Source organism: Sciurus vulgaris (genome assembly GCF_902686455.1).
Source record: "Sciurus vulgaris genome assembly, chromosome: 16".
Lineage (NCBI taxonomy): Eukaryota > Metazoa > Chordata > Mammalia > Rodentia > Sciuridae > Sciurus > Sciurus vulgaris.
Genome location: NC_136477.1, coordinates 18,394,679 through 18,417,346, shown reverse-complemented (window position 1 = coordinate 18,417,346; position 22,668 = coordinate 18,394,679). Strand labels below are relative to the sequence as shown.

Here is a 22,668-nt window from a genome sequence, read left to right as displayed (position 1 = left end):
ATATGCACATAAGTACAACATGTATGTGTGTATGGTACACCCTATATGCAGATACATACATATCTACAAACAAATGCCCAAACCCATGTTTTATTTTTTATTAATTTTTTTTGCAGTGCTGGGGATCAAACACATGCTAGCAAGGGCTGTACCACTGAGCTACACCCCCAGCTGCTGCCTGCTTCCAACATATGATTAAATGATCCCTTTAGCAACTGGATGGAAAATTCCAATGGCCTCAGTTTCCACAGGAGAAGCTGAAGGTGACATAGCCCCGAGGAACATTCTAGCATCCTGGTTGCAGGGAGACAGGCAGGAGTAAGAAGCACTATGCAAGCCTGACAGGAAATGGCATGTTGCTGCTTTTCAACAACAAAGCCACCGACCTCCTTCTACGCTGCACACATGCAAATGAGACTTAAGGGAACTTGAAAAGTTCCAGAAGAATCATTATTCCTAGCACCACACCAGGCTCCAGTTTTGCAGTTTAGCTTTAAATGGCTGAAACAGAAGCTCGCCTGACTCTGGAAAGTATTTCCTTACTCTCAGTTTAGTGGCTTCAACAGCTCACACAGGTCAGAGGGCCTGGGTCTGCACCCTGGCCAACAGCTCCCCAAAGGCTGAACTGCAGGCTCCTGCACACCTCTGCACCAGGCCCCAGGGCTTGGAGACAGAAGCTCGGGCAGCCATCCATGGGCTGCCCCTTTCAGCTAAGCCTTTCCGGATCCAAAGTCACGATTCCTGAGGAGAGCATGGGGGCGGGTGGGTATTTCCCTCCCCTGCACACCCTGCTGGAGGTAAACACAACAGATGGGCAAAAATGGGGGAAGGAAGTCCCTGAGGAGGGTCAGCAATGCTCATAAAGGGGTGGGCTCTGCTTCCAGCATTCTAGTGGCTTTAGGTTTGTTGCTGCCAAAATAGGGATGATTCTGGTTTTGTCTGGCTGAGGGGATTATTGTAAGGCCTGGAATTATCTTATATCTGTCAAGCACTGTTATAAATTGAAAGATAAAAATTGGGTGGGTTTTTGTTTGGGGAGGGTGCAATAATCTTAAGACACCAAGGCCTGGGTGAATGTTGGAGGACCTGGGGGATCCAGGGAGGATTAACACAGAGGGACATACACCCAGGTGCACTTCTGAAAAAGTATGAGGTGGGGTGGGGTGGGGGTAAGAAGGGAGAGATAGGCAGGGCTGCAAGAAGCATAGGGCAGGTGGTACATGAGGGCACCCACTCAGGTTGCTGCTGAAGGTGTGTTGGGGTGGGGGTTGCACAGAACTGAAAATGAGAGGTCTATGAAAGGAGAGGCTCAGGCCCAGGTGAGGGGGTGAGAGACATAAGAAAGGGGTCACAGGCTCAGTTGGTGGTGTGGAGGTTGCAGCCCCAGTTGTAGAAGCTCCTGTGGGGTTGAGTCACAACATCAGGTGTGAGGCTGTCATACACAGGGACAGTCTCAGGTGCTGTAGGGGGTGTCCGTGAGTGGGGTCCCGGTGTCAGATGTGTGAAGGGGATGTCAGATCCAGCTGCACAGGACTGGGGATGGAGATCGAGAAGGTGGGCACGGGCCAAGGGGAGTGGGTCATGTCAACAAGGGCAGTCTCAGGTGTATGGGGGGGGGGGGTCAAGAAGGGATGTGGTCAGGTGTGCGTGGGCTGAGAGTGAGGGGGCTCAGATCTGGCTCTAAGGGACGCCCTGAGGGCACCAGACGTGGGGTCGGGGTTGGGGGGGTCTTTAACCTCTGCCCCCGAGACGCTGCTGTCACGCTCCATCTCCGCCCTAGGCCCCATGACAGGACCCGTGCAGTGCCTCAGCTCGGTCTGACAAGCGCGGGGCCCCTGACGCCTGCGCCGCCCCGCGCCCCCCGCGTCCAGCTCACCTGCCCGGACGCGTCGCCGCTGCCGCCGCCGCCGCCACCGCCGCCACCTCCAGCCGCCACAGCCCCGCCTCGCGCACCCCCAGTGCGCGCCACGGGAGGGGTCCACGCTGTGTTTCGATTGGCTGCTCTATGGCTAATCACCGCTGGAGACGGTAGGAATTGGCGGGCATGAAGCGGACAGACAGCCCCTGAAGCCAATCATTGAAGAAAAGAGGCAGGGCTACTGGGAGAGGCTCCGGATCCCCCGAGTGTTCCCGCAGGGTGCGAGGTCCTGGGAGGCAGGGCCTGGAGGATCCTTGGCAGAAAACCGGCAGTCCTAACTACCAATCCCTGAGGGCCAAGGGCGGGGCTCCAAAGTAAACTGACGCGACTGGCTGGGCTGAGGTGAGAGGAATGGAGGGAGTAGCCTAAAGAGCAACAGTGATTGGCTGCTACGGCGAAGACGAGCAGGCCCTGCTGCTAATCGTAGCAGCCGTGGGCGGTGCGCCAAAAGACTGGGCTGGAGTGTAAGGTGCAGTTTGACCCGTCGCGCTGCGGGAGGTGGCCTTGGACGCCCCGCAGGTCTCCTGAGGCTCCAGCGAAGAGTCTGCCCTATGGCCACCCAGCGCAAAAGTGGGGCCTCCTACTCTGACCGTGAACTTGGATCATAAAAACTGAAGGGCTCTTGGTTAATCTTTCGACCGTTTCCTCCCCACTATTCCCCTACAAATGACACAGAGGGAAGAACCTAACTGGAGGTCACCCAGAGCCGCCCTCTGCTGCTCGGGGTGGTGTGCAGACGTGGAAATAAGAAGTGGAGTCCCACTCAAAAGTTCTATGTGATTCCTGTAAGTGCCTGACTTTTGAGTTGAAGTTTTCTCCTCAGTGGGATCCAATGACATTCCTGTTGGACCTCCTCCCGTTAGGCCTTTTGTGAACTGAATCCTAACCACAACCCATGATGCGAAGTGACCACTCACAGAAACCAAAACACGGAGGGATCAAGCTCCTTGTCCAAAATTACACAGCATTTTAGTTACCCGATCTGGATATGAATTTCCAAAAAAGCAGGGTGTTGGAGTAAGGCAATGCTAGAGCACAGCCACTGGAGTCTTGAGTTACACAGATTAGTCACCTCCAGTTGGGCTGGGGTTGTGGCCAGTGGTAGACCACTTGCCTGATATGTATGAGGCACGGGGTTTGATTCTCAGCACCACACATAAATATATAAATAAAATAAAGGTCCATTGACAACTAAAAAAAAAAAAATTTTTTTTTTTTTTTTAAATTCCCTCCAGTCACTGGCCCACTGGACGACCTTGGGCACATACTTGTGAGCCTCCATTGTCTCATTTGGAAAATAGGAAAATGTGCTGGGCCTGTAGTTTTCGTAGCATACCTGAGACCCTGAGTTCTATCCCCAGCACTAGGAGGAAAACAAGAAAAAGAAAAGAAAAAAGGAAGATTTCTACACCTTTTTGGGATTGCTTTCCTTGTGGTACTTATATCCCAGCTTCTGCTTTTATCTTCTGGCAAGGGCATTTGACCCTCAACAGGTCACATCTGGCCTGTGAGCCTCATCCTCTCTGTGAAGTGGGTTCATGGGGGTTATTTTGCACTTGCCAGCAGTTTAGGGAGACACCTGCTGTCCTGTGCTCAGCTATGTTGCAACACCCCCCTCCAAGACTACCCTGTTCAGTGTACTCCCTCAGTCTTCAGGTTCAGAGAGGTTACCACATTGGCTCTTATTTCGTCCAAGTGCAGGCTGGGGTTGGGTTGGTGGAGATCAAGTTCAGAACAAGAGAATCTTGGGAGGAAGCAAGGCTGAGCTTAATAAGGGTTCACATTTCACAGCTGTGTAAACCCCTTGTGCTTGATCCACAACATTTCAAATGGGGGGATGTGACGGAAGTTCACACTGTGAATGTGAACCCATTCCCAAGGCTACCATTCAACTCCTGATAGTCCCATGATATTCCCACCTGGACTTCCTCTTCCATTTCTCCCACCTGTGGTTTGCTTTCCTGAAGTCTCCATGCCCTGTTCCTCTGGGGAAGAGGAGGAAGCTGGGGTTTGTAAAACATCTCCTGGTGTTATGTCCTGGCTGGGTCAGGATAGGGTCTTCCCAACCTTCTCTGCCAGGTGGAGGTGACAGCGCCCACTTTGCAGATGACTGAACTAAGTCTCTTGTGGCCAGAGTCCAGGGCTGGGTTCAAATCCCTGATCTTTTTGCCATGCTGGGGACTGAACCCAGGGCCTTCCACATTAGGCAAGTGCTCTACCACTGAGCTACATACCCAGCCCTGCTCTTTCCTACTTACTGGTCACAGGAATTTTGGCAAGTGACTCAAGTTCCCTGCCTCAGTTTCCCAGCTGTCTCCCAGGGCAACATTAATGAAATGGAAGCAAAACATTTACAATGGTTTTGTCCTCCATAGTGCTGGCTGAATGCTAGTGACAGATACAGATACATTGTCATTCTCTAGTGCTTTATGGACATAGACCAGCTATGGGAGTAGGTTGCCAACCAAAAAAAAAATATCTATATTGGAGGAACCCCAGCTCTCAGCACCCAGCCTGCCAGGCCTTGCGAGAAAGGTAACAAAGCTCCTGGAAGGACCCATGGCACCCCTGGGGACAGTGCCAATGGAGCCAAGGGTCAGGCAGCAGGCCAGCACCGTGCTGCCTCTGCTGATGGTGCCAGAGGCACTAGCTGGGCTCTGGCTTCTGTTCCTTTGTCAGCAGGCTGGGAACGGCCAACCTCCCTGCCACCCTCCAACAATGGCAGACCATGCCCCTTGGCTGCAGCAAATGACACCCTCACCACAGGCACTTTGGCTGGGTCTAGCTAGGATGCCCAGAATCCCAGATCTTCTGCCTGCCTGGCCCTGGGCAAGACACTGCCTCTCTGCTTCCCAGTTTCCTCTACCTTCAAGGATCCCAGGAATCATCTTACATGACAGTTGTGGGTCAGGGTCAGGCCCAGGATCTACTGAGGCCAGAAAGTCATTTGCCCAAGTTCAGATTAGCATGGCTGATAAAGGAGGGGCATGGTGAAAGCCAAGCTGGGGTCTCAATCCTCTATGGCCCCTTGAATGGGGGTGAGAGTATTTCTTATCTGGAAAATGGGATTCACACTCCTGGACTCTCAAGCTGGGAAAGGCAATGATGTTCTTTCCCAAGACCCTGGGCCCTTCCCTGACTGGAGGGAGGCATCCTGAACCCGCACTGATGACTGTGAAGCCAGCCTGAGGTCAAGGTGGTCCCACTCAAGTCTCCAAAGGCTCAGAGAAGGCAGGCCACTTGTCCACAGTGCACAGCAGGAGAGGTGGTCTGGTATGCTCACACAAGTCTCCCCTCCGATAAGTTGTCAACAAGGACAGCAAGCCCTCCAAAGAGAAGACGTCATGTGCCAGGTGTCCCCTGAACCAGGTCTTACTGGGGGTCATGACGATGCAGTGACAGATCCAGCCTGTGTTCACATAGGGAGATGAGACTCAGAGTAGAGGTGACATGTCCAAGACTGTTGAGCATGGATGGGGACACTGGCCTGCCGACTCCAGTAAAATATGGGGTTTTCAGCCCCTGGTGAGACCTCCCCCAGCCTGGGTCTGTCCAAACATGCTCTGAGCCACTCGCCGAAGACACCCATTTCCTAAGGCCCAGGTGGAATGGGCTGATAAGGTGGAGCCAACCCCTCCCAAAGAAGCTGGCCAGGAGCCCAGGGAGGACGTTGGAGGTTAGAGCCACAGGCGGAGGCCTTCCTCCAACCACAGTGTGTTCTCAGTTTATTCAGGTGAAGTTCAAAAACACTTACAGGAAACTGGCGCACGGCAGGGGAGAAGAGCCTGCCCGCAGCAAGCACAGAGGGCGAAGGCAGGACAGACAGGAGGTGTACGAATGAGGCGAGGTGGCCTCGGAGGGAGCACATGGGGTGATGTGACAGGGGTCGCCCTGAAAAGGCGACACAGGAACTGAAACCTGGTAGCAGGTGGAGCCAGTCATGAGCGAGCAGCAGGAGGGGCGCTCCAGAGGGCACAGCTGTGTGAAGGCCTCGGGCTGAGGAGGCCAGTGTGGTGGAGCAGAGCGTGAGGAGCCACGGAGGAGACCAGGGTGGGCAGTGGGCAAGGCCCAGGTCAGGCTGGCCTGTGGGGCACATAAGACTATTTGGTTTTACGTGGGGGGCACCTGGGAGCCCCAGGCAGTTTGGGAGAAAGACTAGGGCATGACAGATGAACAAGTGCCTGAGGACTGCCCAAGGTCACAAATGTGGCTGTTCCAAAAGTCAAGCCAGGGTAGCCTCAAGATCAGACAGCACAAGATCCTTTCCACATATCCTGGTGAGTCCCCTGAGGGAGGAGGGCATGGCAGAGTGACCCAGTCTGAGGCTCAGGTCTGCCTCTCTGAGCTGGCTGGAGCCCCTCTGTGCTGGGGGTGGGGTGGGGATTTGACACTACGAGATGGAAGCAGGGCGACTTTCCCCTCCCGCACAACTCCAGCTATTTGTATGGAGTGGTTTCCATGAAAACCAAGGTTCTTCCGGGAAAGGACCTGTACAAGGTCAAGGACGGAGTGAGTTCAGCCTGCCCAGGCGGGCTAGGTGTGTGGCAAGGCTGGGGGTGGGCAGGGAGGGCTGGGGGGGCGGTGAGAGGTGAGGGGCAAAGAAGGGGGGGTGAAGGGAAGGGGAGAAGCCTCCCAGGGCCTCTGTGGTATGGGCAGGAGGGGCTGACACTATTGGAGATGCCAGGGTTGATCTGACCTCCACTGAACTACCGGGTAACCTCAGTGTGACCTCTAAGCATGACTTCAGAGCAGGAAAACTAGGGTCTACAATGTCTTGGGGGCCCCAGAACACCTGGGATGAGTGTTGGGCACTAGGGACAACAATGAGAATGTCCATCGTACACATGGGAAAACAGGATCAGAGGAGAAAAGGGTGGCCAGAGACCCCCAACCAGCGAGGGCCATGACACTGCCAGTGCTCCTGGAGTGACGGGGTGAAGCTGCAATGCCTGGGGCCAACCCAAAACATGCCCGACCCTGCTCCAACACTCCTCAGAGGGGACCTACCACTTCCAAGTTCCATTCTTTTCTCTTTTTCTTTTTTTTTGGCAGTACTAGGGTTGGAACCTAGGGCTTTACAAATACTACGCAAGAGCTCTAACACTGAGCCACACCCCCAACTTTTTTTTTTTTAACTTTATTTATGTGGTGCTGAGGATCATACGCAGCGCTTTACATGTGCCAGGCAAGTGCTCTGCCACTGAGCCCAGCCCCAGCCCCACCCCCCAGCCTTTTATAAATTTTATTTTGAGACAGGGTCTAAGTTGTCCAGGTTGGCATCAAACCAGTGATCTTCCTACCTCAGCCTCCAAAGGTGCTAGGATTATAGGCGTGCACCACCATATGTCACTCCTCATTTCAAGAGGATCAAAACTGGAGATTAGGCAGGCTGAGACAGGAGGATCACAAGTTCAAAGCCAGCCTCAGCAACTTAGTGAGGACCTAAGCAACTTAGCAGGACACTGTGTCAAAATAAAAAATTTAAAGGGCTGGGGATGTGGCTCAGTGATAAAGTGCCCCTGGGTTCAATCCCCAGTGCCCCTCCCCGCTAAAAAAACAAAGAAAACCTGAAGCTCAGAGAAGTCATGTCACTTGCTCAAGGCCACAGAGCTGAGTTAGGGCTGGAAGTTGATCTCTGTAACCCCCCAGAAACAGTACAGGCTCATAAACAGAGACCTTGATCATGGACTCAGAAGCCTGTCTGATTCAGAGCAACAGGTGACAATACATCATATATTCCAAGCTGTTTCCAAAACCTCCTGGCCTCTCCAAATGTCCTTACCTCACCCATCTCTGAGATCAGTGCTAAGGTCCTACACTCAGCTGGGTTACAGAAGAGACCCCTCCAATGGTCTTTTATTATCAGGTACCACAGCTGGCTAGACCCTCAAGACAGACGAGCCTCAATCTCTTGCCCTGGCCAGCAGAGCAAGTTGTCCAGGACCCACTTTACAAGCGAGAAAAAAGAGGAGCAGAGTCCTGAACAGACTTATTGGAGTAGGTTCCAGGATCTCAACCCAACAAGCCAGTTCACAGCACTGCTCAGCTTCAGAAAGGACTGTGAGCAGTAGAATGTGCCCTCTGCCCCCCAAAATGCTGAGAGGGCCTTCAGATAGGAAAGGGCATGGGGAGGGGCAGGACTGTGGCTGCTGGCTGGCCTGGAGATGCCAGGTCCCAGGAGCTGCTTTCGACCCCATCCATTTCCCTGGCCCTGTGTCCTTTACCTGGCAACCGTGAGGGAATGGAATGTGGGGGGGCAAAGTGGCAGGACACAGATCTTCCCTCATTTCTGAGTCATTCGACTCACCCAAGGTCAAGCCTAGACTGAGCCTGGGTTCATGGTGCCAGGTTACCCTTCTGGCCTGTCCACAGTTCTTGAAGCTCAACTCGGCAGCCTAGGTCCCGCAGGGCAGCCTTGGCCACGTCCTCACAGTCTCTGTGGGTTGCTCGGGCCTGTGAGATGAGTGCCTCGGCCCCCAAGTCCAGGATGGGCTTGGAGAAGGCTTGGCTTCGAGATACCAGGTTGCGGATCAGCATGCAAGCCTGTTTCTGGAGGAGAGACACTATGAGTTTCTGGGAAAGATGGATTATGACACCTATTATACAAGCTGTGTAAATATTCTATTTTGGGGGGTGGGTACTTCACCACTGAGCTATATACCCAGCACTAACTATCAATCTATCTATTTTGAAAAAGGGTCTCACTAAATTGAGAAGGCTGGCCTCATACTTGTAATCCTCTTGCCTCAGCCTCCACAAGTGGCTGAGATTACAGGCATGCACCACTGTACCCAGTCAGATATGACTGTTCAAAAAAATATATTTTCAATCCTCAGTTGAATCCCTGGGTATGAAAACCACAGAAACAGGGCCAACTGTATATTGTTACTCATTTGGTGGACATCTGTATCCTGTGTCATCTGTGTGTAGGTGTGAGGGACTACCCTGAAGCATCCCACCTGGCTCCTGTCACTAGCAGAAGAGCAGATGGGAAGCAGGGAGCAGGAGGGTACCAGCAGGCAGAGTGATGGAGCCCCAGGGTGGGGCTCAGTGAGGACAAAGTCCCTGTGGGAGCCAGCCTGGTATGGTTTGTTTTCTGTTTTGGTACTGGGCATTGAACCCAGGAGCACCTTACCACTGAATCACGTCCTCAGCACTTTTTTAAAATTTTGAGACAGGGTCTCACTAAGTTGCTTAGGGCCTCTAAGTTGCCGAGGCTGGCCTCAAACCTGCATTCCTCCTGCTGCAGCCTCCCAAGCTGCTGGGATTACAGGTGTGCACCACAGCACCCTGCCCAGCCTAGTGAGTTTAAGGACCCTATTCTGGGAAGAGGGGAGGGGGAGAGGCCCATGGCCACAGGGGCAATCTAGTTCAGGTAGGGGTGAATATGGCGGGTCCCATAGGCAGCAATGACTGGCAGTCCAAGGAGAGGCAGGGAGCCTTCCAAAATCCCAGGCAGATTCCCCCTGTGCTGCCCCGGTCTCCTCCTCCCCAGATCCCTCTAAAGAGATTTTCAAAAACTAGAAGAGTAAGTGTGGAAAGGGCAAAGGGAAGCTAGACACGGTGGCACATGCCTGTGATCCCAGCTACTCAAGAGGATCATAAGTTCAAGGCCAGCCTGGGCAATTTAGACAGACCCTGTCTCAAAATAAAAAAATAAAATGTAGCTCAGTGGTAGAGCATTTGCTTAGCATGAGTAAGGCCCTGGGTTCCATCCACAGTACAATATAAAAGAAGGAAAACAAAGGGTTAGGAGAGATGATGCCCTGGGCAGAGTTCCCATGGTCTAGAAGATGGAAAGGAAGAGGCCTCATGGGTTCCTGCTGTGGTGGAGACGTGGGCAGGGAGGGCTTACTCTCCAATGACCACCTCTATGTTGGCCTCCTGCCCCACACCACTGCCTGCCCGCCAGCTTCCTGTCCCCTCAACACCAGCCCACCTACACACAGCTCTCCTGCCTCTGCCCCCACACACCTGTAAGTCGGCTGCTGTCTGCCCCTCACACGTCCCCTACCTGCCTTCCCCAAAGCCCCATGCCCGATCCACCCAGTCACCTGCACGCCGGCCTCCTGAGGGTGCGCCTTCATGGCCTGCAGTGCTGCCAGGGCCCCGCCACCTTCCACAATGGTCTGGCTGTTCTCTGGCTTTCGCAGGGCCAGGACACTCAGGGCCGCACAGCTCTGCTCACATACCTGCGGGGATCAGTCACAAGGCGAGATGGCTGAGACGAGGCAGAGAGACTGCCTCCTCCCCCTCAGCCCTCATGGTCACCAGCACCACTGGGGGCACCGGCCCCGGTCGGAACTTCATGTAGCACAGTGCTCATGCCAGGCCGCCCAGGGCAGTGTCTGGGAGCCAGAGCTCGGGCCCCTTGCTCACCTCCCCTGGCCATGGCCCTACTGACAGAATCAAGGAACAGCAGAGCTCTGGTGCGGCTGGAAACTGAGCAGGTCTCCAGCCATCAACCCCATAGCACACACGAGGTGGATACCTGGGGGTTGGCCAGGTGCTGGGTCATGGCGGTCACAATAGACTCCGTCCCACCGGCACGGACAATGGCATCCTTCACATCATCGTTGCCTGCGATGGCCCGCAGGGCGCTCAGCACTTGCTTCACAAGTCCCTGCACAGGAGACAAGGCCTGGTTGCACCCAGCCAGATCCTTCTCCAGCACCAGCACCGTGTGGGGCACAGACAACTGGGTTGCTAGATTGTGGGAGGGGCTCTTGAGGAAGGGCCTGGGGCCATTTTTCTCTTTCAAGGACAGGTGTTACTGTCCTGGGGCATGTGGGCAGCCTTGCTAGCAGGGCTGCTAACCACTGTGCAGAGAAGGGAAGGGAGGCTTCTGGAGGCAGACACCTGGGTTTAGGCCACTAGTGTCCAGACAGCACACTTGGGTTATGTGTTCAGTTCACCCTTCTAGGGCTAGTAAAACGTGGTCTGGGCCCTGGGTTCCATCCTCAGCACTACAAAAAAAAAAAAAAAAAAAAAAGATAACTGGGATTGCCAATTTCTGGGACAGTTGAGAGGAGAAGAAAACAGAGGCCTCTGTCTGGGGACTGTCAAGGAAAATGCATTCCCTCCTTTGCTGGAGCCAGTTCTGACTGAGCTCTCCGCCTTGGCACAGAGCAAGGCTGTCTGTCACAGGGCTTTTCTGTCAGCTCCACCTGGACAGATGCATGTTGGCACGTGGAGAGACATCAACACAGGCAGCTGCTAAACAAAGGAGCGATGGGTAGAGGACACCTGCCTCGCTGCACAGATGGGGCGGCTGAGGCAGGGAGGGTGGGGCCTCACTCCAGCAGCACATGCCATGACAGGGGCCCTGCCCTGGTCCACGTTTTCCCCATCCTGTTCCTCCCAATCCTTCTAGAATATAAAAAGGTACAAAAGGACAGTGAGGTAATCTCAATAACTTGGGAGGCTAAGGCAGGAAGAGCACAAGCTCGAGGCCAGTCTGGGCAACTTAGTGAAACCTTGTCTTAAAATAAAAAATAAGACAGGCTGGGGGCGAGCTCAGTGGTAGAGTATTTGCCTAGCATATGTGAGCCCCTGGGTTCCATTCCCAGTACTGCCAATAAAAAAAGGGCGGGTGATAGGTTTGTTTTGCTCCCCAACTTTAGTTCCTGCCCTGGGTCAGTAAAAAGAAAATTGTACCATGGTTCCAGGGTTGGCAGACAGCACCAACTTGTTCTGACAGTGTCCTGTCTTGCTGGCTGGGACCCAGAGAGGCAGGAGCCTTGGTTGAGGGAAACAGCAAATCAAACCCAGGCCAGGGGCTGTGCACCCCCATGGTTCTGGGACCCCACCTGGTGGTTATTGCAGTTGGCCAGCAGGGTCACAAGGATGCTGAGGCCCCCGAGGTCAACTACTTCCTGACAGAACTCATTGCGGACAGCCAGGCGAGACAGGGTGCTGCAGAGCTCACTCAGGATACTGGGGTTGTCAGGGAAGGCTGGAGGGAGACAAGAAACGCACTGTCAGCATTGGGAGAGACCCTGGGAAGAGGGAAAGGGGCTCCGTGAGGCCTCTGTTCCCTAGTGGAACCAGGCCCCTCGCCTCAGAGGGCAGCTGCTTGCACCTGAAAAGCCCTTGGGGTAAGTAGGAGGGGCAACCCAGGCCCGAGCTGCCCCCTGCTGGTTGCTGCTGGAGGAAAGCGCCCCTCCTCCAACCTCCCACCCCTGTGCTCCAAATAAATTCCAGACCAACTGATGGTCTCAACTAAAAAAAGAAAACCATAATAGCACTAAAATAAAACATCCAAGACTATTTTTATGACCCTGGGGTGGGAATGACTTTTCTAGATGCAACAGAAAACCATAGAGGAACACACAGACTGAGTAGAGGGGTAAAACAACACCCGCATTCCAGACACCCACGATGGCAGTTTATAATATTTGCTTCCTGCAGTACTGGGGATTAAGCCCAGGGGCGGGGCTGGGATTGCCGCTCAATGGTAAAGCGTTTGACTCACCATGAGGCACTGGGTTTGATCCTCCACACCACATAAAAATAAATAAATAAAATAAAGGTATTGTGTCCATCTACAACTAAACATTTAAAAGAAAAAAACAACAAAACAAAATAAAACAAAAAAAAAACCGACCCAGGGGCACTCTACCACTGAGCTACACCCCCAGCCCTTTTTCTTTTTTATTTTGAGAGAGGGTCTCCCTAAGTTGCCCAAATTGGCCTCAAAAATGCAATCTTCCTGCTCAGACTCCCAAATTGCTGGGATGACAGATGGATGTACCAAGCCCAGCAAGTATTTATTTATTTTCTTTCTTTTTTTAAAAAAAATTGTTCTATTTAGTTATACATGGCAGTAGAATGTGTTTTGACATATCACACACAGATGGAGTACAGCTTCCCATTCTTGTACGTGATGTGGAGTCACACTGATTGTGCATTCACATATGAACACAGGAAAGTTACGTCCCATTCATTCTACTGTCTTTCCCATCTGGCAAATACTTATAGTTGATACAGAGGAGCTGGGTGTGTGGTACACACCTGTCACTCCAGCAATTCGGGAGATTGAGGCAGGAGGATCTTAAGTTCAAAGACAGCCTCAGCAACTTAGTAAGACCCTGTCTTAAAATAAAAAATGAAAAACAGGCTAGGGATGCAGCTCAGTGGCTAAGCACCCCTGGGTTCAATCCCCAGCACCACACTCAAAATAGCAATAACAGATACAGAGCTCTAGGATGGCCAGTGCATGTGTCCACCTGGTCTGGGTCCCAGAGATCCCTCCAAGGCCAATCTGGAGGTATTCTGTGGATATGGTCACCAGCCACGACCAATTGCTGTTAAGTAAGGATCTGAGATGACTCTGGACCGTGTGGATGGGCCTCATCTAATTAGTAGAAGGCTTTAGGAAGGAAACAGGATTGTCTGAAGAGAAAGCAATGGCCCTGGGGATGCCTGGGAGTCTCCAGCTGCCCTGAGAATTGCAGCTCAACACATGAGCCCATTTTTTACACAAAGTGACTTCAGGGACTGGGGGTACAGGTCAGTGGTACAGCATGTGCTCAGCATGTGTGAGGCCCTGGTTCCAACCCCAGCACCCAAAATAGAAAGGCTTCATATATACATATGCTATGTGTCTTTCTCTCTGGTTCCAGGCTGACTAATTCAAGCTCCCACAAACAAATAGGAAAGATGAAACCTACAGAAAAGCAGCTCAACTTTGTAGTCAGGACCACTCTCAGCTTCTCTGGAGGTGTGGAGGAGAGACTGAGGCAGACAGGCTTGGCTACAGAGCCAGAGCCACAGGGCAGGCAGGAAAGAGCTTGTTCTTCCAGCACCTCCTATGTGCTGGAGCTCTGTTGGGTCTTTTCTGGTGGCTGTGGTAAACATGGTGGGGGATAGAGGCTTTAGGGTCCAAAGGTTGGGTGGGGCCAATGGCCAGCTCACTGGTCACCCTGGAGCCTGATGAATGTGTGTGTACAACAATCTATGGCCAGATATGAACAAAAATGTAAACTTTCACCGTGGACTGTCATGGGGAATGCAAGACTCCCCCTTACCCGTTCTTTTTCCACATGGTTGGACACAGTGAGCCTTTTCCCTAAACATCTCTAGGGATGGGCAATGGACCCACTCTGGCCAATGAGTGCTGGCCTGGAACTCTCCTGGAGACACCAGGAAGCATAAATTCAGTTCTATTACTAGGGTTGTCACGTGAGTGGGACTAGGCCAAGAGAGAAGTAGAACCTGGAGCTAGCCATGCCTGAAGCAGTCCAAAACCCTGGTTCTTTCTCTTTTTCTTTCTTTGTTTCTTTTTGTTAGCTTGGTGCAGGGACTGAATCCAAGGTCTTGCACACGCTAAGTGCAGCTCTCTGGCCACAGCCTGCCTGCTACTGTACTTTCACTGGCTCACATCAGCTGGTGCTCCTACCTTTGGCAGCCTCAATGAGCACCTTCAAGCCTCTGTTTTCCTGCACAATCATCTTGGCATGGTTATGGGCATTGCTGTAGGGCACACGGATGTCATCGTCAAAGGTCATGATGCGCAGAGCACAGCATGCCTCCCTCACCACGTCAGCATGCTGGCCATGCTGGGCAATGGCACTGGTCAGCAGGGGTAGCACACCAGCTTTCACCAGGCCCTGCCGATTCTGCTCATGCTTCAGACAGGCATGTCGCACACAGCGGATCCCAGAGCAGGTCAGATTGGCTTCGTCAGCATTCTGGGCCAGTGTGTCCACCAGCAGCTGTAGGCCTTGGGCATCCAGAAGGTCAGGCTGGCCATCAGTCAGCACTGACAGGGCATTGAGGGCCTGGAGCAGAAGGTCTTGGTCTCCTGCAGCAGCCAGCTTCCAGGCAGCCAGGATAACAGGGTAGGCTCCCTTTTGGGCTGCCAGGAAGCGGCAGGCTTTGTGCTGTTTACACTGGTCACAGAAGCGGGTAAGGTGGGTCAACACCTCTTGGGGGCGAGAGCAGGCCACAGATTCCTGCAGGTCACCCAGGGCCTGGGAGATAAAGAAGAAACCAGTGTCAGCTCAGCCCAGAGGTGGGAACCCAGGGCCATGGTGACAGTGCCTGCATCCCTTCAGGGGTACCCTCCCCTAGGATCTGGGTGGAAGATGGAAATGAAGTAGTACCATTTCCAGCTGGGATAGCTTACACAACTGTACCTTTTTTAAATTTTTTTTTTTTTATTTTTTTGCTATACTGGAGACAGGGTCTCCCTAGGTTGCCAAGGCTGGACTCAAATTTGCCATCCTCTCTCCTTAGTTTCCTGCATAGGGGATTATAAGCATGGGCCACCTGCCATACCTATATTCTTTAGTGAGAAGGAGGGGCTCAGAGTCCCTGCTAAGGAACTGCACACTTCAGTGTGGACATATCAAACATTCCACCCCTAGTTGACTTGGGAGGCCTCGAGTGAGCCCAGAAATGAACAGTGCAAATGACGCCAGTCACATAAAACTGACACAGCTGCCACTGGTCCACCCTTAGAGAGAAAAAGAAGAAAGTCACCTTTGCCAGACCTGCCCATCCAGATGTCTCCTTGGTACCTCTCATTCGCTCCTCAAACATTTCCTGAGCACTTGCCAAATATACACAGTTGATTTACCCAAATATAGCTCTAAGTCATGTGGGAAACATGGTGGGAGAGAACAATTTGAACAGGGCAGACCAGTCTAGCTGCCATTCAGCAACACAATCTCAGGACATGCCTTAGCATGAGTCAAAGAGGAATCTGTGTGCTTGGAGCTGATGTGATCATTGGCACCAGCTCAGGCAAGAGCAACTGGACAGAAACTATCAGCTCAAAGGGCTTTGATTTGACCTTAACACTCATAAAGGGCAAAGATACCTATCAGCCAGCCTTCCCCAAACTCAGATTTGTGGACCTAACTGAGTATATGTTATCACACAAGAGAATATTTCAAAAATGAGTCAGGGAAGCTGGGTGTAGTGGTGCATGCCTGTAATCAGCAACTTGGGAGGCAGAGGCAGGAGGGTTGCAAGAGACCCTGTCTGAAAACAAAAAATTAAAAAGGCCTGGGGATGTAGCTTAGTGGTAAAGCACCAAAGTTCAATCCCCAGTACCAAAAAAAAGAGTTAGGAGCTGATGGTGTAGTTCAGCAGCAGAGCTTTTGTCTAGTGCAAGGTCTGGGGGCCATTCCCAGTGCTGCAAAAACATAGAAATAAAATTCGACCTTACTAGTAAGGGGGGAGGGTGGTAGGGAACACAAGGAGGCAATTTTCACAAGCCCTCTGAAGGCAGGACACACTGCCCCTACACAGAGTTGGTTTGTATCCGAGGTATCTCCTCCAACATCCTCTTTTTTTTTTTTTTTTTGGATACAAGGTCTCACCATGTTGCCCCGACTGTCCTTGGATTTCAATCTTCCCGCCTCAGCCTCCTGAGTCACTGAGATTACAGGTATGTGTCACCATGCCCAGCTTCAACAAGTGAGTTTAAATGCTAAGTAGATTGGCTGTGAAGTGCTAATAAATACTTGGTGTTCAATAAAGATTGCCTTACATCCTCTTCTTGCAATCTGATCCCTCTGGGAGGACAGAGATGCCGCTCTAGGGCACCCCAGGTTCCCAGAATGGGACAACCAAGAGCATGCTGTGGATTCTGAACTCAGATCATGGGCCTCATGCGACCTCAGCAGCCCCTGGAGGCTGTGCCCTCAGGTGGGGACTCAGGGAGATGTGGCTACAAACTCAAGCTGGCCTGTGCACACCAGGCAGGCCATCGACCTTCAGAGCCTGCTTTCTGCCACATGGGAAATGCAAGAGCTGCCTACCAAGATTGTTACAAGGTGATGAGGGACCTTCCACATGGGCCGCCTACTCCTACCTGTAAGACATCGTGTATGGGCTCCTGGGATCCATCTGCAGAGGCTTTAGGCACAATCTTTACAATGTTGCTCAGATCAACCCCTGCCAAGGGGAAGACAGGAAAAAACAAGTGACAACTGTCATCCGCTGGCCTACCAGTAGACGTCACAACTCATGTCCCTTCTGCTGAGATACCCACTTCTGGAGGTCTTTCAGGGGTCTTCCCAGTGCTTCATTCCACCCCTCTCCTCCCCAGGCCAGCCAAAGGGAGCACAGTGGTAGCCAGGCCATGGCTAAGTGATGCTACATCACCTCTGCCATCTCTGTGCAGCAAGGTGGCACTTCCTGGTATGCCAGGAGAGGTCAGGGGATCCTCAGCCTTTTCTCTGAGATCCCATCCTACCTGGCATATGCTGGCCCTACAGGAAGCACCCATGGTGCTGGACATTTCCAATCACCCTGCCAGCCCCTATCCATTGACTATACCTTACTCTTTGCCCAAGAGGCTAACCTCCAAGAATGGACCCTAGTTCTCTTGCTCTCTGGCTTTTTTTTTGGGGGGAATGGGTTGTGGGGATTGAGCCCAGAGCTGCCACCATGCCCAGTGCCATCTGGCTCTTGAATGAGCTCATCCAATGGGAGCTAGAGTCAAGACTGGGGGCAGAAGGAGGGGAATGGTCGGAGGGTGTTCATTTCTAGTAATCCGCCCTGTCTCTACTCAAGGGCCTGGTGCTGGTCAGGAGAAGACTCCTGCCCAAAGCCCCTGCTCCCTGCTGCAACCATCGAGGTTGCTGCTAGCTGTCAGGGGCTCTAAACCCTGCCTACACCATTGCAAATGGTCCCTTAATACCCACTTTCTTCCAAGTCTGATTATTATTTCCATGGCTAATGACTACCATCATCTTCTTCCACTGAGCCCAACCTGGGGTGCAGAAGGGCAGGAAGCCCCGCTAACCAGGGCCAGTTTAGGGAAAGCCACTTCAGGGAAGTGACAGTGAAAATGAGAACCACGAAGAGTCCAGCCTCATAAACAACTCCGTGAGATGGAAGAAAAGAGAGGGTAGGCGTGATACAGGCAGGCTCAAAGGGCCTGGTCTGACTGGGGCACAGAGGGGAGGGAACAGAGCCTGGGGGGCACTTGGCTTCTCTGCCAGGCAAGATGGGGCTATAGGATCCCAGGCGGGATCCCAACACTCTAGTGTCTAACAGCCGTGGACCAAGTCACGCTGCCCTACCTTGGGATTCAAACTGCTCCGTGGCCTCTTTTACTGCCTCCTCTGGCCCCATCTCAAACTCCTCAATGTTCTCCCGTACAGCTGCATCAAAGGTCTCCTGGGTGATGCGCTTGGAGGTCATCTCTGCCTGCTGAGCAAAGGCAAGAGGAAAGCTTGTCAAGGGGGAGCAGGCAAAACACCACTTTAAAAAAAATTTGTAGTTGTAGATGGACAGAATGCCTTTATTTTATTTATTTTTAATGTGGTGCTAAGGATCAAACCCAGTGCCTCACGCATGCTAGGCAAGCACTCCACCACTGAGCTACAGCCCCAGTCCCAAAAACACCACTTTGGGGAAGCACCTAGCCTTGTGATCAACCCTGGGAAAGTTCTTATCACCTAAATCATGGGTAGGGGGAACATCACAATTTCCATACAGCTTCTGAAAACTCAAAAGAGAGCAGGGCACAGTGGCACATGTCTGTCACCCCAGCTACTCAGGAGGCTGAGGCAGGAGGACTGCACCTTCAAGGCCAGCCTTCAGCAACTCAGTGAAGCCCTATCTCAAAATAAAATTTAAAAAAGGGCTGTGGATGTAGCTCAGAGGTAGAGAGCCCCTGGGTTAAAGCCCTAATGCTGCACACAAAATACACACACACACATATATATATGTATGAAATGTATCCCCTACATTAAATACATAACATAATAATCATCTTATTATACTTACACATAATCTTATAAGTAACTGTAATAAGGTAACATTACATAACACTGTACCATTATGTTACAGGTTGACAATTGCTTATCTGAAATACTTGGGACCAAAATAGTACAGAATTTTGGGGGTTTTGGAATATTTGTGTATACATTATGAGCTACCTTGGGGATGAGACCTAAATCTAAACACAAAACTCATTACATATCACATATACCTTACAAACATAGCCATAGCCTGAAGGTAATTTTACACAATATTTTTAGTGTGTCCATTTTATTTATTTTAAAAATATTTTTAGTTGTAGAGAAACACAATACCTTCATTTATTTATTTTTTTATGTGGTGCTGAGGAATGAACCCACTGCTTTCACTGAGTCACAACCCTAGCCCAATGTGTCCCTTTTAACTGGAACTCATTTCATGAGGTCAGGTGTGGAATTTTCCACTGTGGCAATGCCAGAGTTTAAAGTTTTAAAATTTGGACAATTTCAGAATGCAGATTAGGGATGCTCAACCTGTTCTAATAAAATTTTAAAATAGAACATTAATAATAATAACTAATAAAAAAGAGGGCTAAATAAGAAACTAATAAAAGTAGTTACTTGGTAGGGAAGGAAAAGCAATAGAAGCTGGATTATTCACTCTGAGTGTATCTTCTTGTACCGGATGAGTTTGGAGCCCATATAAATCCTTGACATGACTAGAAAATGAAATAAACCAAAATAAAAATAAAAGCAACCCCTAAAAACTGAGAGAAAAACTATGCCAATGAATCTGGGCTGGGGATGAGGCTTAGTGGTAGAGCATTTGCCAAGAATATGCAAGGCCCTGGGTTCCAGCCCCAGCACTGTGAAAAGACAAAGCAAGAACAAAAAAATCTCATTGAGTCAGATGCAGTGGCAGGCACACTTGGTACCCCAACTATCAGGATCCTGCTGAGGCAGGAGGATCACAAGTTCTAGGCCAGCCTGAGCAACTTAGTGAGACCTTGTTTCAAAATAAAATAAAAAGAGCTGTGGTTGAAGCTTGGTGGCAGAGTGCCTGCCTAGCATACTAGAGTATGGGTTCCATTCCCAGTACTGCAAACAAAGGACAAAAGCTTGTAAGATAATAGAATCAAACAAGTAAAACCTCTTAACTCCATCTAATTAACAATACTGTATTGCACACTTGAAATTTGCTAGGGGCAACAGAGTTTCACGTTGTTGGTGTTGTTGTTTGCTTTTGTTTTCCCTTTTGCAGTACTATGGATGGAACGCAGTGCTTCACACATGGATGGATCTTAAGTGTTCTGACCCCACCACATACAAAAGATCTTCACATTAATTAGCATGACTGTGGTGAATATTTCACAATGTATGTATATGTAATTCTCATGATGTACAACAAATATACACAATATACTTACACATAATATAATGTGTATCCATACAATGAACCTCAATAAAGTTGGGGGAGGATCTCTGAGCTCCTCCTCCTTATATGTGGTATTGGGGATTAAACCTAGGAACTGGCACATGCTAGGAAAGCCCTCTACCACTGAGCTACATACTCAGCCCTGTTCTAAATTTTATTTTGAAACAGAGTCTGGCTTTGTTGCCAGGTTGGCCTGGAAATTGCAATACTCCTGCTTCAACTTCCTGAGTTACCTGGGATGACAGGTGTGTACCACTGTGCCTGGCTCAAAGGTCCTAAATTTGAACTTAAAACATCAACATGAACTCATGATGTATTTTCTTTTTAAGCAAACAAACCCCCAGTGTTCTAATGACAGCAACAGAAAATCCCTAAAAGAAATGATATCATAGAAGCACTGAGCACCCTTAACACCAACTATGGTCTCTAAATGCCATTTCCCATAGAATAGAATCCAGGGCCCCTGGAAGAATGGCTAATTCCATGTCTTGGCAGGATATAGATCTTAGGAGCTAGATCATCTGGAGCTAGGGCATCTGGTAAGATCAGAAAGCAAAGAAGGAAGCAAATTCTAAGAGGCACGTGTTAGCTAAAGATGAGATAAGTGAGCATTAAAAAAAAATCCAGGGCTGCTAGTGTAGCTCAGTGGTATAGTATGGGCATGGGCAAAGCCTTGGGTTGGATCCCCACCACCACATAAATACACAAAAAGAAGGATCCAGTGTTTATCCTGCCTGTCTTGTATAAGAGGGTCATAGGTTAAAAGGAAGGATGAGGAAAAGTTTAGCTTCCGATCCCAGCTGATCAGCCAAGCCAGGGCATGTCTACAGAATATTCCTTACGGGTTGCAAAATGATCAGGTACAAAACCAGTGGGGATGGACCCTGACAAGGGCTGGACAGGAAGTGAGTCCATGATTTGATCTCACTTCCTCAAAAGAGAAACCAACAACATCTGTTTCCTGGCAGAGAACAAAATTCACCTGTGAAGTCATTGGTCCAAAAACTCAATCTAACCATCTGTCCAGTGGAACTTTGTGTGATGATGGAATATCCTATATCTGTGTGGTCCAGTAAGGCGGCCATCAACCCCTGGTTTGGGAGTGGGTAGTGCTATCAAGCAGTTAGCCAGTATGGCTGAGGAACTGAATGTGTAATTCTATTCAATGTCAATTCATTTTAATAAAAATCGAGAGGGATGGAGATGTAGCTCAGTGGTAGAGCATTTTCCTAGTGTGCCTGGGGTCTACACTAGCAATTCCCTTTGCAATTCTTGGTGGCAGGCACACCTGGCATTGACAAAGATGTCTCCACAGGTGCAATCCTGCCACAATCCCTTTGTAATTAAGGGAGGACAGTTCTCAGTTCCAGAGCCTTAAGAGAGTTTAACAGCTTTTTAATATATCTGCCTTGTTTATTATAATATTGTTTCCATTCTGGAACTGATATCAAGTATCCATTTACAACAGGTCTCTTTTAAAACCTACAGTAACGTTACAAGGAACACTTTATACCCTTCACCTAGCTTCATCAATTGTTAACGTGTGTGTGCACACGCGCATGCACGTGCACACAAGTACCCTTTGAATATGTTCCAGACATCAGGACTTCTTCCCTTCCAAAGACATCATCAGCATGAACCTCCCCAGCAAAAAGACCTCTTATACAACCACAGCACAAATGAAATTTAACATGGGAAATCTAACACTGACACAATACATGTGTACCAAGCAATGGGGAGGGAACCCCCATGAGTGGCCTCGCCTCCTTCCTTCCACACCCTGCACCTCTATTCTCCACACAGAATCCCTGAAAACACACAAACATTACCTCATTCACCTGCTCAAAACCCTGCAGTGGCTTACCATACCACTTTAGAACAAAACCTGGTCTTCTTATGAGCACTTTCTCTATACAGACTTTTCCTAATTGCATTTCCCTGCCTCGTTTTCATCCTTCCAGCTACGTAGGGACACACTTCAAAACCACTCAGGTTAAAACAGCCCTCCTCTCCTATCCCATTACTCTTTTATTATTTGCATAGCATCATCTATATCTGGAGGGACATGGTTCATTTATTTATTTGCTTATACCTTCTAGTCTCCTTGCCCCTACAGCCTAAGACGGAGCCTGACACGCTGCTGGCACTCAGTACATAGGTGTTCAATGAATAAAAAGAATGCAAAGAAAGCAGACACCAGGAATGTAGATTTGGTCCCCTAGTGACTTCTGTAAGATTCCTTCCTTCCCCAAAATCAAGTTCCGAGGGTTTTGCCGCAGTCACCAGCCCGACTCCGCAGCGTCCACTCCCTAGTCCGCGCGCAACAGGGTTCTTGGCCACTCCTCACCCGGTCTTCGAAGCCACGTGGGGCAAGGGTGGGGTTCGCAGCTGTCACCGGCAGCACCAACTCTGGCCCCTTCCAGCCGCCGTACGTACGAGCGCAGGCGCAGTGGCGTCGCCTCGCCTAGGCCTTCTTTAGCTTGGCAGATAGCTCCCGAAGTAACTAACGATGGCCACGATTGCAGGTAAAGTAAAAAGGGCCACCTGGTGCGTGACCGCCCAGTGCCTGACGACTTGTCTGGAACGCTCACCGC

At 50.6% G+C, this 22,668-nt stretch overlaps 3 protein-coding genes across 14 annotated transcripts in view; 1 reads left to right on the top strand and 2 right to left on the bottom strand.

Moving 5' to 3' along the window:
* The window catches only part of SLC25A42 (solute carrier family 25 member 42), a 30,292-nt gene extending 27,219 nt beyond the window's left edge, over nt 1-3,073 (bottom strand). Inside the window, exon 1 of the mRNA XM_079116779.1 lies at nt 1,877-3,073. The gene's annotated coding sequence lies outside the window, so the exon portion shown is untranslated. The remainder of the gene's footprint in view (nt 1-1,876) is intronic.
* A 2,553-nt stretch (nt 3,074-5,626) lies between these two features.
* ARMC6 (armadillo repeat containing 6) lies at nt 5,627-22,560 on the bottom strand. 4 transcript variants are annotated; one of them, XM_079116756.1, is made up of 9 exons: nt 22,167-22,305; nt 17,959-18,085; nt 16,743-16,825; nt 14,319-14,892; nt 11,728-11,873; nt 10,410-10,541; nt 9,973-10,110; nt 8,226-8,467; nt 5,627-6,001 (listed from the first exon to the last, which is right to left on the bottom strand). In XM_079116756.1, the coding sequence occupies exons 2-8, from the start codon at nt 18,077-18,079 to the stop codon at nt 8,255-8,257; spliced, it is 1,407 nt and encodes a 468-aa protein (XP_078972882.1). In that variant the 5' UTR covers nt 18,080-18,085; nt 22,167-22,305; the 3' UTR covers nt 5,627-6,001; nt 8,226-8,254. The 4 variants fall into 4 exon arrangements, with proteins under 4 accessions (XP_078972882.1, XP_078972883.1, XP_078972885.1 ...); XM_079116757.1 differs by lacking the exons at nt 5,627-6,001; nt 22,167-22,305 and adding an exon at nt 22,422-22,560 and having other exon boundaries at nt 6,342-8,467; nt 17,959-18,088; XM_079116759.1 differs by lacking the exons at nt 5,627-6,001; nt 22,167-22,305 and adding an exon at nt 22,422-22,558 and having other exon boundaries at nt 6,342-8,467.
* The window catches only part of SUGP2 (SURP and G-patch domain containing 2), a 32,251-nt gene continuing 32,073 nt past the window's right edge, over nt 22,491-22,668 (top strand). For all 9 annotated transcript variants that reach the window (XR_013760100.1, XR_013760101.1, XM_079116702.1 and 6 more), the window contains exon 1: nt 22,491-22,599. Coding sequence is in view for 7 of the 9 variants with exons in the window: in XM_079116702.1 (XP_078972828.1) it covers nt 22,584-22,599 (16 nt within the window). In the remaining 2 variants the exon portion in view is untranslated. The remainder of the gene's footprint in view (nt 22,600-22,668) is intronic.